General features: G+C 36.5%; 1 protein-coding gene across 1 annotated transcript in view; it reads left to right on the top strand.

Annotated features, from left to right (window-relative positions):
- The first annotated feature begins 1,269 nt into the window (after nucleotides 1-1,269).
- LOC140138368 (hemicentin-1-like) overlaps nucleotides 1,270-17,273 on the top strand; it is a 177,172-nt gene continuing 161,168 nt past the window's right edge. Inside the window, 1 exon segment of the mRNA XM_072160275.1 lies at nucleotides 1,270-1,887. Within this exon segment, the coding sequence (XP_072016376.1) occupies nucleotides 1,584-1,887 (304 nt within the window). The 5' untranslated portion in view covers nucleotides 1,270-1,583.

Raw genomic sequence — 17,273 nt, 5'->3', positions numbered from 1 at the left:
GGGTTTGAAATATTACGGTAAGCCTAAATTTTCATCCCCGCTATTCGTGGAAAATAATTGGTCAGGATTTTGATTCAACACGTTCAAGGGGAACCTAATTTTTTAAGCAAGCAAGCAATCAAGGAAGCAAGCAATCAAGGAAGCAAGCAAGCAAGCAAGCAAGGAAACAAGCAAGCAAGGAAGCAAGCAAAGAAAGAAAGAAAGAAAGAAAGAAAGAAAGAAAGAAGAAGGAAGGAAGGAAGGAAGGAAGGAAGGAAGGAAGGAAGGAAGGAAGGAAGGAAGGAAGGAAGGAAGGAAGGAAGGAAGGAAGGAAGGAAGGAAGGAAGGAAGGAAGGAAGGAAGGAAGGAAGGAAGGAAGGAAGGAAGGAAGGAAGGAAGGAAGGAAGGAAGGAAGGAAGGAAGGAAGGAAGGAAGGAAGGAAGGAAGGAAGGAAGGAAGGAAGGAAGGAAGGAAGGAAGGAAGGAAGGAAGGAAGGAAGGAAGGAAGGAAGGAAGGAAGGAAGGAAGGAAGGAAGGAGGAGGAGGAGGAAAGAAAGAAAGGAAGGATACATTCATGATACATTTGTGCATTATTTATATTTTGATACTGATATTAAATGTTCAAAGTATGTTGTATTTTTAAGAATTTACATAAAGCCCATTTACTTGTTGAAATTGTTTTACTCTTGCATCCTGGTAACGTTTGCCAGTCACGTAGGCAGTGGCGGCGCCAGGAAATGTTTTTCGGGGGGCATTAGGGGGCAAAGTGAATTTCAGGGGGGCAAAATCAACAAAGTTTGCGCAAAATTACCGTAAAAAGTGGAAATTTTCGTAATTTTGGGTTTTTCTGGGGGGGGGCAACAGGGGGGCAAGAGTTATGACTGGGGGGCATTTGCCCCCCCATGCCCCCCGTGGCGCCGCCACTGCACGTAGGCCTATACGTATGATGTATGAGTATGAATCAATTCTGTATAAATGGAAAGAAAGAAAACATAAATTTATTTAAAAAATGTCTTGATAAAACAATTTCTTAGAAGTATCAGTTTTTACCGGCTCCGCTGACGTAATAAACATTTTTAATTTCTTCGTAAAAGTTGGGACCAAAACTTTTGAAGTCCCAGCCCAGCGTAAACTTTTACGCAACGTAAACTTTATAACATTTTATTGAATATTCATATCCAATTTCCTAATAAGGCCGTTATAAGACGTTCCACGCAAGCGCAATGCATAGGCACCGCCTACATTTATGGTAATAAGGTTCACATTTTACGTTGAACAACATGTTGATGCCACAAGCAGCGTAAGTTTGATCAGATAGCAAATGTTTGGCAACGACAGTGCAGCTGAATTCTGAATTATCTACACACTTCGTGTTGGAAACATATTAAATTGTATTGTTTATGAATAGGATGAGCTTTCCAAATGGGGACGTTTAGCTAACAGACGTTTTTGGAGAAATAAGTAGCAGAAATCAAGTGTCGTGATTTCATGTACGAACTCGTGTACACTACTGCAGTTTCGCAAGTCGGGAAGTATCATTCAATCATTCAGTACATGTAGTGCGAGCAAAATAGCTCAGCACAAAAAAAAGAACATCACGCCAAAATGAGGAAATATTCACAATATCTCTCAACTGGATTCGGGCTCCTTTTGACGGTAACTTTATGCCTTTTGCCCGATGTTGTAGCACCGCAAGCGTCTTTGGTAACAACAAACTTTTTGGAAAACACTGGACCAGATATACCAGTTGGAGGTACAACACTGACTTTTGTTTTTGATGTGACTGGTTCTATGTACGATGACTTGGTGCAAGTTATTGAAGGAGCAAGGCGGATTTTGGATACATCATTAGACAGAAGAGATGCATCACCTTTGTATAATTTTGCATTGGTGCCTTTCCATGATCCTGGTAAGTACAAACAGTAACAGTCTTGGACTAGATGACTTGCACTGAATGGTGATTGACTCACACCAGGGCTCATGCTGAACTTATTGAGCAACTTGCCCGGCAAAGATTGGACCAGTTATGAGCCACAACCTGCTTGTCACCATGTCAACTTGCCCAAATAGTTGTAAACATGTTTTTGGATTGTATGTTTAGTTGGTAAGACTCTTTTCTATAAAAAGGCTCTAAATTTTCAACTAAACACGAGGATGCTGATGGGGGGATGCTGTGTCAGGGAAACAACCACTTGCTGCGATGTGTTTTTGTGATGTTTGTGATTGCATGTTTTTTTTTTGCAGAGATGATTGTTTATTTGTCTAGATGGTCCCCATGTTTGGTGACACATTTGGATCCTGATGGGACCAGGCTCAAACAAAATGCTCAGGCCAGTCAAAAAAGCCAGAATTAGTTAGCATGTTGAGGTCTTTTTGTTTCGCTCCATGTTTTTGTAAAAAAAAATTAACCAAAAAAGTCATTGAAATGTGCTATCTCATCTGATGCTATATAAAAGTCTGATCCTTGAAACTGGTAGTCAGGTACTTTTACATGGTTCTGAACAGATACTATAATTTCTCCAATGTAAAAGCATTGTATTAAAGTTCATTGATTTTTAATATTTCAATATTGAGAAAATGTGCCTTAGCATCAGATCAGCTTCAAAATTTGCTGCTGTACATATTTTGACCTTCTTCTATGTGAAACCTTATTGTAAGTTTCATAAACCAATTAAACTGATAGTGATTTTATTTCATTTTCATATATTCATTTCCATTGTGCAAATCTAAAATCCTTGAGACTGTATGTCTCCATTCATGCATTTCCACAATTCATGGGAATGAGACCAGGGTTGCCAAAAACTTTCAGCCCAAATGACGGGTCAAATAATCACCCAATTTTTACTCTAATAAACCATTGGTTTCTATTGGGCAGGAAATCGGAAGTCGCTGGAGCCAATGTTGAAAAGTCACCCATTTTTTTTCTTAACCATAAGTTTCTATGGGACAAAAAATTGTCAAAAGTTGCAGGGAAAATCGTCAAAAGTTGCCCAATTGGGCTAAAAAATCAAATAATTACATATCTTGACTGCTCAGTGCCAGAAGTGGGTAACTACAATAGCTGCCATATATGTAATTACCATGAGTAGATGAGTACAACATTCTGTGTGTAAAATGTGACGTGATCAAGGGGAATGAGTCACATGTCGGCAATATTTAATTATCGGTACAAGTTTTTTACATCATTTTCTGGCAGTATACAAATGCTATATTTTAATGCAAACCCTATCAAAATCTGACATTTTGTTACTGAGTTATGAGTCATTTATTAATGGTTGAAAACAATATAAAACAAAAGAATTTGAACACTGGTTTTGCAAATATCTTAAAAACAATATTTAGCAACATCCAACCCCGGCATCCAACTCATTCCCCTTGATCATCATCATGTCACAAATTGCCAAATGTTCACAGGGCAGCTATTGCTCTTAACCCACTTCTGGCACTGAGCATTGGAGCTGTATTCTCAATTTGTCCAACATAAGATGATGAATGTGTTTACAAAACTAGAAAGTTGTTTGTCCAATGTATTATCATTGACACATTGTGATCTACCCTTTGTATGTCAAACCAAGATGCCCTTTTTAGATAATCACTAGTATTTTGCCTGTATGTGGATGTATCCGTTTCAAACATGGTTTTACAGGCTTGAGTTCAACTCCATGTCAGCAACATTTTCCCAGGTAGGCCTAAATTATTTATTTTGGCTTTAAAAATCAAGTTATGATTGTTGATATCCAGAGTATTTAATTATTGAATTTGGTTAAACCCTATCACTGGATGATGCAAGCACATGTATATAATTAAATAATAAATGATATGCAAATAAAAATATAATCCAATTTGTCCACTCCAAAGTAGTAAGCTCCACATTTTCAAGCAAGCTCCCCAACAATTCTAGATGCAAATCCTGGTTTGGCCCACACAAAGTGTAATATTACCCCCTCCCCTTCCCCTCCCCCTCCCCTGACATATTCACACAATCCATGTTCAGCCCTGCACACAAGAGGCACACACACTGCCCATCATTACTCAGGGCAGATCCAGAATTGTCAATTAGGGGTCGGCTAAAAATGGCTGAAATTATGCAGATTTGGTATGCTGTGGGATGTGGGATGATTTTCTTGATTTTAGAAGTTCATTTCCTATGTTATGGGGAATTTAAAGTGTGGGTGTGTGTGTGGGGGGGGGGGGCATGCTCTGGATTGTCTCCTATGCTCCTGCAACCCCCCCCCCCTACATACATGGAACTGGAAGCCAAGTACTTGCTTTTGCTATGACACACATTTACATCAAAAATTGTTAATTATTCATTTTGAATTTAATTATTCATGAATTCCATCATCCAATTCTGATTTTTGTTGTTGTCAGGGTCCAGATCCAGTTCCTTGATCAAGACCCTAATAGATGGAAGGGGTTAGGAAATAGTTGGTAACATTTAAAATCTTGTAGCTCTTCAGTTATTATTGATGGTAACATTGGTGATCTATGACCATACAGTATAGTTTATTATCTAACAGGTTTGCTTTTGACCCTATAAAAAGGTGAAAGCTATAAAATACACTGCATTAATATTCCAGTTGACTGCATTGTCAAAATCAGTACAGGTAACCTGTGAAAAAGTTAATCCAATTTTGCACTTTCAAAAGTTGTATCACCACAGAGAACATTATGGGGCATTGATGGAGCCAAGGAAATTTGACTCCCCTCTTATGTGGGATGTTGGCTGCCCTGATACTTGACATTTTTAGGCCTTTTTGTGCTTTTTAGTCCCCTTGTGACAATTTTTGTAATTTTTTTACCCTTGAAAGTTGCCTCCCCCCTTTGCCCCCTCTGAAAAGTCCTGGTGCAAATGTTTTGATATGGCCCATTTAAAAATCTGATCCATGATATAGCATCTATGAATACAGTGTCTACTTCAGGTAACTTCATCCATCATTTTGACTCACACCCTTTCCTTGTGACTTTTTGGTAACTTTTTGAGTTTCCCCACCAACATTTTTCTCTGCTGCGATAATACTCCATTGGAGGGATGCACTTAAGCAGAAGGGTCAGTCCATATCAAAACAGACTGAGTGTACACCCACCCTCTTGGATTATGCTCTCCTTTGGCTCAGGGGTACCTTTCATGGACCCCTAGGTGAGGTCACAAGAAAAAATTCAAATTCAATTTCGTTTCGAATGGCGGGCCATCTAAGTTTGGCGACCTTGACCAAAATTGGGAATTTAAGGTGTCCAAATGACAAAGCGCTCTCTTTGAGAGGCATTTTCTTCTTAATTAAATCAGTTGTGACCCTCTTTTTGGATGTGGTCACTCACTGGCTGTGTCTGAAATGCCTAATGCCAAAAAGGATTGATTTCGGAATTTCGTTGGGATTTCAGAGGGGGTCAAAATCAGCACTTCATACTGTTCAATCAAATTGTCTTTGATTTTGAAGGACCCATGATAATGCCACAGTGCACTTATAGGTCCTAATTATGTTCAGAATGGATTAACCATGTGCCAATGTCTATGAGCAATTCAAAAAAAGAAATTTCTAGACCCCTACAGAATTTTAGGCCCCCTAAAGTGGTTCAGCCACAAATGGCGCTTAAAATCGGCAAATTTTGACACCTAATAACTTTAGGTGTACACCAGATATGAATTTCTAGTCTTTTGCATCTGAAAGAATGTAGTCTAATGTTACTAGGAACATAAGATTTGTTTTGTATTTTTGTGTTTTGATACTTTCAAAAGGTCGTTGACCTATGAACATTTTTCGTCATAGCGCCCTCCTGAAAGGTCTGACACATAACAAACTATACATTTTGGAATCCTCATGACCATATTTGAGTAATTTGATATATTACTTGACATAATTGGGAGCATTCTGAAAATTTGACCCCATAACCTGTACTTTGCATGTGCATCGTTGCCAGGAAGTGCATTTTTGTCCCCCTTAAAAATCCATACAGAGGATTAGAAAGTAGTTTTTTTCTTATTACTTGACTCAAGAGCAACTTGAAATATCAGGATAAATAATACAAATGGCTATAAAGTGATCAAAAATATAAAAAAACATCATACTAAAATTGGCATTTTGTACCGTATCCTGTATGCATGGTATGTTAGGCAAAAATGACTATTTTTGAAAGCGTCAACTTAATACTAAAACACAAAAACTACAAAACAAATCATATGTTCCTAGTAACATTAAACTACATTCTTTCAGATGCAAAAGACTAGAAATTCATATCTGGTGTACACCTAAAGTTATTAGGGGTCAAAATTTGCCGACTTTAAGTGCCATTTGTGGCTGAACCACTTTAGGGGTGGCCTAAAATTCTGTAGGGTCTAGAAATTTCTCTTTTTTTAATTGCTCATAGACATTGGCATATGGTTAATCCATTCTGAACATAATTAGGACCTATAAGTGCACTGTGACATTATCATGGGACCTTCAAAATCAAGATAATTTGATTGAACAGTACGAAGTGCTGATTTTGACCCCTCTGAAATCCCAGCGACACTCCGAAATCTATCTTTTTTGGCATTAGGTATTTCAGACACAGCCAGTGAGTGACCACATTCAAAAAGAGGATCACAACTGATTCAATTAAGAAGAAAGTGCCCTCAAAGAGAGCACTTTGTCATTTGGACCCCTTAAATTCACAATTGTGGTCGAGGTCGCCAAACTTTGATTGCCCGCCATTCATAAACGAAATGGAATTTGAATTTTTTCTTGTGACCTCACCTAGGGGTCCATGAAAGGTACCCCTGAGCCAAAGGAGAGCAAAATCCAAGAGGGTGGGTGTACACTCAATCTGTTTCGACATGGACTGACCCAGAAGCATTATTAGAAAGATGGGCATAAATTTGCTTTTTACACTAAATTCCAAGTTTTCCCTGTCACTTGCCCTCATTTGAAATTCATGTCCTTATTTGAATTCATTAGTAAAAAGTGTGTTTTTGGATAAAAATATGAGTTTCAGAATGTAATGTGAATTTGTTTTATATATTAAACCGGCTGGAGCATGCCTCCTTTTTTTGGTATATAGCCTACATAGAAGAAGACTGCATTTAATTCTGTATTTTTGACTGATAATTAAAATTATGGATAATGAGTTACCTCGTTTATTTTTTGAAAATACAGGAAATTCAGAATCACACTTGTGCAAAGGCTTAAATTAAAGTCTCATCTCATGTTTTACACCACCAGGAATTGATTTTATCCCTGCAAAAAACATTTATACTATTAAAGCAATATTATAACATTTTCAAACAAAATAGATTAGCATTTCTTTGCCATAAAATGTTAGCTTTTACTGTCAGATATATCCCTTTTATTTTTGAGCGAACAACTACGGCAAAGCAAAGAAAATTGGAATTTACTACCAGCGCACACATGTCGCCAATATGTACAACTCCTTAAGTCATGTTGAGGTACGACCCTTTGCTGTGTATACCACCGTCGCGGCACGCCGTACATACTGTGTGTTATGAACATCGTGTATGCGTTCGACTAACAATTCCATCGTAATAATAAAGGGCTGAATCAGCCTTTTATTCAAAATCTCTGATTTTGACAAAACTACAGCACCTAGAGTCTTGATTTTTGCAGGCTATATTGGTTTAATAAAGTACAATTTAATCGTGTAAAAAAATCATTACAAAAATTAAGTGAGGGCGTCCTCCTCAGCAAATGTTATAATATGGCTTTAATTACTCTCTGCAGCTCTAGTCATGGTTTGGCCTACTGTGTGCTGTTTTCATGGGAACCATTGGTTGGGAAAAAATAAGAATGGTTTTCAACTTGCAAATTTGAATCTCTCTTATTACAAAAATTGATATACCTTTGTGTACATTTATACAACATCCAAATTATACTATAAGGTTGGGCCCAAGGGTTTACTTGCATGTTGCAAATGTGACTCTTGTCAACCTATAAATAATATTATGTCAACCCCTGCAATGATTCTTTGATGGGAACAAAAAGCTTCTGTTCCGTGAGCTTTGACATTATTTGAGTTGCAGGTATTGGAGTGTTTGCAGAAGGCACTTCAAATAGTGATTTCTAAATAATTGTTACAATACTACACTGCCTTGTCAAGGAAAATGTACATTTTGTATCAGGACTTGTATCTGTATTCTTTTTACTGTGAAGGCAGAAAAGTGGGATCTTTTTTCTATGCTTGATATATGTATAGGCCTATTGAATAAATGTATGCACAGACTGGGCAAAACCTATCGCTGTAACTGATAATGATATTTATATAATATTAAACTGGGGATAATAATCAAGGGCTGCTTATAGCCATCACAGAATAGCAAAACTGCTTTAATTATAATAGGGCCTAGAACTATACCAAGAAGTAATTAGCAAAGAACAGCAAGACTCATTGCTAATTACATGCATTTTAATTTTTTTTTAAACCAGGGTTGAAAGTATTTAGCATAAACCATGCAACACACAGATATGGTGTCCCATAGTCTTGTATTTCCCATTGATAAACTGTAGGCATGCACATGAGTTCTAGTAAATTCAAGCTTGTTTTGACCATTCAGAATGTCCTAAAAGGATTCTGAGTTTCTGACATAATGCTTATCATCAATTAACAAATAGTTATCACACTTAACTAATTCAATTAACACGATTAATTTGATTGCAGGACCTATTTAATAGTATTACACCACAGTAAAGAGAAGTGTGAAAGAATCACTCATGGAATTGCCAGGAAAATTAAATTGGGTGACATTGCAGAATTTTTTAATGCGAGGTGGGCAATTAATTTGAGATTTTTTGGCCTGAAAAAGGTCTTGTCCAGCAAAAGCATTGTACTTGATGAGAGAAATTATTTTTCATTTGGTGTATAGGGCCTATTGTTATTTTCATTACGGCCATCTTTAAGCGGTGAAATTAGCCAAAACAATTAAATTTGTAAAGAAAATCTTCTGGATACGATAATCCTTTTATTTAAAGGACTATATCAAGTTATCAACTGCTAAAATCATTGAATAAGTAGGCCAATATAGTACCAAAACATTGAATAAACTCATAAAGCACAAAGCCTAGACATTGAACCCTATTTAAGTCAGGGCCATGATACAAATGCAAACTGAAGTTGATGGGATGGATGGACCACCAAATTAAATGACCTTAAAACTTGGCCAATAATTTCCTGTGTTGGTCATTGCCACTTTCACTACAAGTAGAATCTTGCAAACAAGCTCATCTGCATTGGACACGGTTCCTGAACTCAATATGTTTGTGCATACATTGAATGACCTTTGGTTGTCTTGGGTATGATTAAATATTTCATATTGTAGGCCTACAATGCTCATCTACTACTAGGACAAGTTTCAATTTTTGTTAATTCAAAAATTTCAGAATTGTAAATGTTCATGGCTGTATTTGGAATCAGCATGAAAAATGCATTAAAATGAGCACATGCAAGCCTAGTATTGGTTTAGTTGGTATTTTAAGAAAATATCTCAAAACTTTTACTTGAAGCCTATCATGGATACATATGGCTAGCATGCAGAGTATAATTAAAGGCTTGGTTGAATGGTCACCCACCTTTGCACAGTATTTTTTGTGGGATCTGAGAGCACATCAGACCATGGACTGGGGAGTCCATGTTCAGACACGCCAATTGTATTCTGAATACGAAGAATGTCCTTCTGATATCAAATAATTTGAATTTGGTTAAAAGTTGGGGAATTTATCATATGTTAGTTGGCTCATGGACCAGATACCCCAACCCCCATGCCATATGTGTGTGGGGGTGGATGGGGATCATTTGGTATTCATAGGTGGGTGCTGGCTTTAGCCCCCATTTAGCCTATTTTTAATACAGCTATGAGTTAGGAAGGAATCACAAAATTTTGAATGCTCATAATTCAAATTTTGTAAGGCCAAAGGTTTACACCTACTCATGAGTTAGAATTGATCACAAATTGTTACGGAATTCTGTGACGATCTAAAGACAAATTTATACATATTTCATTTGTTGTGGAGTTCTAAAATTCTATCTTTCTCAAGGCGTATTGCCATAAAAAAACAACCTCATGTTGCAGTAAAAAACCTCTATTCTACATGCATGAATCGGATCTAACAATGTTGGATTATGGGCAAATGCTACCCAGGAATTTTTTTTTGGGGGTGGGGGGCAAAATTAACAACCTTTGCGCAAAATTGCCGCAAAAAGTGATAATTTTTGGTTTTTACTGGGGGCAACAGGGGGACAAGGGTTCTGACTTGAGGGGCATTCCCCCCCCCACACCCCGTGGTGTTGCCACTGTGCATCAATGAGATTCAAATTATGTTGTTTTGATTCTATTTTTAGGCTAATTTGAAATTAACAGGTGAATATTTGACCTAGAATGTCCCACAGTTTACCTTAATGATGTATGACCTGAAATGAGGTCAAATAACCACTTGCCCTCAATAGAGCTATGTCTATGCTATCATACTGTGATGTGAATAATTGGGCAAAGTATGTCACTTCAAACATAGACCATTATAAACACTGGTCTATGCTTCAAATGAGGAAAGTATTTCTGTGACATTTTAGGATATTTATATGCAGTCATGCATTATTTGTGGCATTTTAACGCTAACACCCAAGTGACCCAACCCTGCCTTTTGATAAGTTAAAGAAGAAACAAAAAGGAGAGAAGATGAATAAAGAAGTCACTTTGCACCCTCTGAGACCCCTTGGGCGTCAAGGTGGAGGCATTGCGCAGGTCGAGAACCGCGAAATTCTAGTTTAGGTCAGTCTGGAAAGGCAAACAAACCTTTTTCTTTTAGGCCTTATTTCCAATGACTTGGCTGTCAGATGAGTGCATTCTCTATTATTGCGAATTATTTCCATTGTTCTTTACCTTGCAGTGTGCATATACGCATCATAGTTTGGTTAGGGCTCGTGCATTTTAAATTGCCAACCACATTTCAGATAGTACAAGAAAGCCATTCAACAGTGTAGCGGATCGTTCAAGCATATCGATAGACCAGTCCCTGCCTTTGTTGATAAACAATGATGTCAAGTGGTTTATAGAGGTGTGGGCCTTCTAAGTATAGGTTTGGAAATTACCCCCTTCTTGAACTTAAAATCTTGAACTTGAAGTTAATTTACTCAAGCCTGTGATGTAAAACTTAATTGTACATGACACAGGGTGACCCAACCATCCATTGACCATATGGACTATAAATAGCTAGACAAATTGTTAAAGAAGACCAGATGACCATTTGCTATGATAGATTTACACTTGTAAATGATTCATCCATGAGGTTGATCATGAAGGACATTATCTTGCAAAACTCTATAATAGCTGCGTTCACATTGTGGCGCAAGTTGCTAGGCGCTGCAGGAGTAGTGGCAGAGTGAACAATGGTCAGCGTAAGTTCCGCCAGGCGTATGTCCGACGATTTACTCCTGACAAAAGTCAGGAGTAGCGAGCTTGGAAATATTAAAGCTCTTCATATATTTGTGGATTTGTTGTCAAGTTTTAAAATCAATCAAGGTATAGCATGTGTGTGTTTATATTGGACCTAAACAACATAACAACTCCTATAGAAGTTTTAAATTAGGGTTATTCCAGTTGAAATCCATACCCTATGGACAACATACATGACCTTAATCTCCCACACAGGGGGTGAAGATTGCAAATGGGATCACTCATTCAGGTAACCCCATTTGAAATTCAACCTGTATACTGTGTGGGAGATTAAGGTCATGTCTTCCATAGGGGGTGTATGGATTTCATCTAGAATAGCCCATTTTTGACCTCTTGTTGAGGACAAAAATCCCCCAAAATAGCAGCAGGTAATTATGAGGACAGGACTAGTCATTACCATGGCGACCATGTTTCCATGGCAACCTGTATAATCATCACCTGCCATCAGATAAATACATATCATAACACACCTGCAGTGTACAACATGTGGACTATTTTGTTCATTTCAAATGATTTGTTCTCCACAGCAAGAGATAAATTGACCAAGTTTGGAAGAAGAATTCTCTCCATTTGTCAGAGTTCGCTGTATACTATTAGTTTGCGGCCTCGTGTGATACGACCTCAAACCAGTGATATTTTTCGTATTGCATGAATAGACAGGGGGTAACCAATTTATCATTCAGTAGACATGAATTTACTATATTATTGAATTTATTTGTTTGACCATATCTTGTTGTAAGATGAATGTCAATAAAATCTGTTTCTGATTCCGATATTGGCCTAAACAAATAAATAAATAAATAACACCACAATATTCTAAAATAATCAAGTTTTACTCCAACCTCTCCCATGCATGCTTTTACAATTTCCTGTCATACGACTACCGCCTGACCATGCAATACGGCGCGCCATTGCAAATGCGCGACGCACAGTTAGTGCGTGATGTGAGGCAGCGATTGGCGCGGTTACAATACTCCGCGAGTATGCAGACCTGTTGGTTGTCGGTGCTGATAGAGCTGATTAATACGGCTATATATATATTGTATGATAATTTATGAAAACTGAACAATAAAGAATTATATTATTTGGCTATTAACCAATGAAATGTTGTTATTCATGTCTACTGAACGATAAGATGTCATATAAACTGTTGCTCTTGTGTATTCAAATATTGAGAAGTCTTGCTCTTGCTTTTTTCCTGAGAGTACTGCGGTCTCGTCAGGAGTGGAGCATGTTTCCACACTGTCCTACTGATATAGGGATCTATTTCAAGTCCCTGTTCAAGTCATATCCTTAATATGCCAAAGGTAGGGTGTAAGGGGTTGTCCCAAGTCCTACTTGATAGAGCAGGTTATACGGACCTGTAGAGATATTCTTTTTAATACTTGCCAAATATTTGTTTGTTTACAAACATGTTTGTTTTGGAAAGTTACCTGGAGCCATATTATAACACCACATCACCCATCACCTCTTAGGTTTTGTTTGGCAGCCTTAGGCTGATTCCAGCCAGTACAAATTGGAGATTATTGCAGATGCAAGGACCACAGGTAGAGTGGTTCTGGCACTGGAAAGCTGGACTTTGGGGCTAGAACAGGCTTGGAACTGGGAGAATGGTTTTGGGGGTACTTTATATACTATAGGGAGGTGCTTATTGGGGGTACTTATTGGGAGATGCTTATTAGGGGATACTTTTAGGGGGGTACTATTATAGGGGGATTATAGGGTTAATATGATTATCCCTTTAAACTTTTTCATGACCTGACATTTAATTAAATTAAATGTTATTAAAACATTTTGAATAAACTTTTAAAGAACATTTGTGACATGATCAAGGGGAATGAGTTGAATGTCGGCCCTGGTCGAAAATAAGTTTTACACATGTTTCTAAAGAGGAAAGTTATGGCTCTGAAAACAATATAAAACAAAAGAATTTTAACACTTTCTTTGCCAATATCTCAAAATCAATATTAGTGACATCTGACTCATTTCCTTTGCGCAGTGATTTATAGTGCGCTACGCACAGGCACAACGCCTAGACATTGATCCACAAGCCTCAGCACACTTTAAAGGTTGTCGCTGACCACTACGGCCCCACATCATTCCATAAACCATTAAACAACAATTCAGGGACTTTGCTGCTACAAGAGCGCACATCCTAGACATACCACAAATAACCATCGCAACCAGGATCAGCTCCCCGAGTTTCATACGGGTTACAACGAGACAATTAGCAGTTAGTTCCTTGTCCAGGGGAATTTCAAGCTAACTCAATTTTTTCACGAGAGCGTAATAGGCACCACCAGGGTTCGAACCCGCAACCTCTTGCACCATAGTCGAACGCCTTATCGATTGAGCTAACTTGACTGCTTATATCATGTCACATTTCTGTGTTTGCTGGGTATACCCCAGAAGTAATTTAGTCAAAAAGTTAGTTTGAACTTTTAACCTAGTGGTAACTCCATTCCTAAAACTCAAAATGTGTGTATGCTGTGAAATCAATTTATTTTCATTAAATATATGTGTATGCTGTGAAATAAATTTATTTTCATTGCATATCAGATTTTCTGTGGTGGTGATATAATAAACAGAACTTTGTAACATGCTGTTAAACTTGGGTCATGAAGGGGACAAAATATGACATGAAAAAAAATACATGGATAGGTGATAAAATAAACAAACCCTGTTCTATTAAGGGTCCTGACCAACACAGTCTTTTGCGGATTTTTTTGTTACTGTATGTGTTTAAAAGGATATCAGTCATTTATGGGTGCCTAAAATGGATTGATTTTTTTTTAACGAATCGAGTTTTTGGTGATTCTTTGGGGTCATATTGCCTAGCTGGTCTTGAAAGATCCATCCACCCATCATTGCTTGAAACTTTTGTTATATCTAACAGTTGCTGTATTCGTAATTGCAAGCTGTAATACAGAATTTTGTTAACTTTCTGTATTAAATTAGGACCAGTGATTCTAGAGGTCACTGAACTTTGGGCATCTTCCAAGTCATGTCATTAGTCATTTCCCTATCCATCACAACAAAAGTAACAAGTTTGAAATACAAGTGGACATACAAAGAAGCCCAATAATGAACATTACGGTCTACGCTACGCATAAATTATTATCTTTTCTTGTTTATTTTCATTAGTATGATATAAAATTGGATGGTTTGAACCAGGCCTGGAAATAAGTCGGTCTGAACCAGGAGCCAAACATTTGGAAAAGCGGCTCCTGGTCCTGTAATTTTCTAGTGAACCAGGAGCCATTTTTAAAGAGCCAGGAGTCATTTTTCTTAAAGTATCAAAATGCTTATTTTTGTTATTTCTACAGCTTCGATGCTCACCTGAGACTTTTAGATCCATGTTATTTGTTATTTAACTTATTATATTATTAATTATTGTCACAAGTTAACAAATAACAAGTTATACAATGAATGTTATTATATCTGAACAGACCAGTTGAGTCTTATTTTATTATTTTTTTTTTTTTTTAAATTATTTTTTATATTTTATTTTATTTTATTTTAAATTTATATTTAATTTAATTTTATTTAATTTAATTTAATTTAATTTAATTTAATTTTATTAATTTATTTAATTTAATTTAATTTAATTTTATTTTATTTAATTAAATTTAATTTATTTTATTTTATTAATTTATTTAATTTAATTTTATTTAATTTTATTTTATTTATTTATTTAATTTTATTTTATTTAATTTAATTTTATTTTATTCATTTTTTTTTAATTCATTTTTTTATTTTATTCAATTTGGCTTTTATTTTATTTTATTTTATTTTATTCATTTTTTTTAAATTCATTTTTTTATTTTATTCATTTTGGCCTTTTATTTCGTGATTTTAGGAAAATTTTAAATATCTAGAAACAATGTCGCCAAAATTCAAGATGGCCGCCTTCATGTTTAGCGATCGTGGTGATCACCTAACCTGAAAACAAGGCAAAATACTGCCAAAATTATGAGCCCTGAAGGCAAATATCAAGGAAAATTGGTGAAATATTAGGTAAAAGATAAGATTTGGCACTGCATTTTGTTGAAAATACATTGAAATGGCCAATATTTTGAGCGGAAATGAACTTGCCTGACTAAGTTTTACTGGGCCATTTCCTGAGCACTGATACCGGGCGCAAAATACAGATTTTCTCTGGCGCCTGGGCGTGTAATTTTGGTTGGATCCAGGCGTTAAAACTCAGTAACCGTAGGGTAAAAATCGCTCGGCGCCTGCTTGTTTCCAGGCTTGGTTTGAACCCAATACACACATTTATTGGTGAGCTATGAGTTTTAAAATATTGGACGAGATGAAGTCGAGTCCAATATTTCAAAACTCACAGCGAGACCAATAAATTTTGTATTGGGTGAAAAAACCATCCAATTTTATCATTATTATGTTTTCAGGCTCTTTTCTTGGTCAAAACATGACTCTTGGTAAAAAATGTGATTTTGGGTCAAAAATGTGATTTTTTGGTCAAAAGTGAGCAAGTCAAAAATGAGTTTTGGTCAAAAAATTGTAGAAAACAAAATTTTTGGGGAAAAAGTGACCCTATCCAACACAGTCTGTACAAAGTATAGGCAGGAAGATTCTGAGAACATAATAATGAAGAAATTAGGTGACAAAGTGTTATACACCTGTATGAAACACATGATATTTCATAGATTATGGAAAGGGGGACGGGCTAGCCATTACCCCTCAGCCCCCTCTCCCAATAATTCCAGGTGAAGTGACAAACTGTGATCAGATACCAGAAAAGTTGCCATTTTGACCTATTTTTTGCCAAATTTTCTGATTCCAAGGGAGAATTACCCACCTTGGGGTAACCCCATAACAGGTTATCAAAAAAATTTGGTTTTGTCAGCCCCCTAATGCTGAAAATCTCTTGAAGCTAATGCATTTATCCAAAAACTATGCTTTAAAATTAATGGAGGGTATAACCACTGGATCTGTTGGTTGGCCAAGATCTATTGTTCGGCAGTTGGTCAGACAGTTGGTCAGTCCATTTAGAGGCCAATTATGATGAATTTGCCAAACCACACAAATTACAAAATTATACAACATTCAAAAAGGAACTGATAGGCCCTGTTACCGTATGAAAAGTCAAAATATACAAAATTCAAACAACAATACAATATATGAAGCTTAAAAATAAATTATTTTTTATCAGCAGTTGCTTGGCAAGTGGTTAATTTTGTGGTTGCAAATTGGAAAAGCCTGAAATTTATGTTAACTCTCTCCACGCGGATGTCGACTGCAGACGGCAGGTTTTTTTTTCTTCAAAATTCAAATATTTCAGAATTGTACATTTTCATGACCATATTTGAAATCAGCATGAAAAATGCATCAAAATGAGTACAAACAAGCCTAGTACTGGTTCAGTGGTTCTTCAGATAGCTCTTGATATTTTGAAAAAATATTTTAAAATTGAGTTTTTTATGTTGAGGCCTATGGCTAGCATGCAGAGCTTTAAATACTATTTCTGGTGCATACCCAATCATAAAATATGAAGATTCACATAAGGCCCTATATCATCAAAAGTTAATTACTTTGAGCTCAGTGACATCATTTGTTATGCTGTATGTTATTAATGGTAAAGCACATAGAAATGCCATCCCAATGTTTTGATCGATTTGCATACAATGCGCTGTGGTTTTATGTGGTTTTATGCTAAGTCGGTGGTCTCTGTTTATAAGATTTAACCCAAGATTTATCTTGTTGATTATGCCGCTACTAAATGGTAACAACATCCATTGATGGAATGTATATGATCAGAATGTTAAATGTTAATTTTGTGATATAAACATGCCCGAGCTGTAGCTAGGGGGTGTATATCCACCAAAAGAATAATTTGC

Source organism: Amphiura filiformis, chromosome 17, assembly GCF_039555335.1.
Source record: "Amphiura filiformis chromosome 17, Afil_fr2py, whole genome shotgun sequence".
NCBI lineage: Eukaryota > Metazoa > Echinodermata > Ophiuroidea > Amphilepidida > Amphiuridae > Amphiura > Amphiura filiformis.
This window is presented reverse-complemented; position numbering and strand designations above follow the sequence as displayed.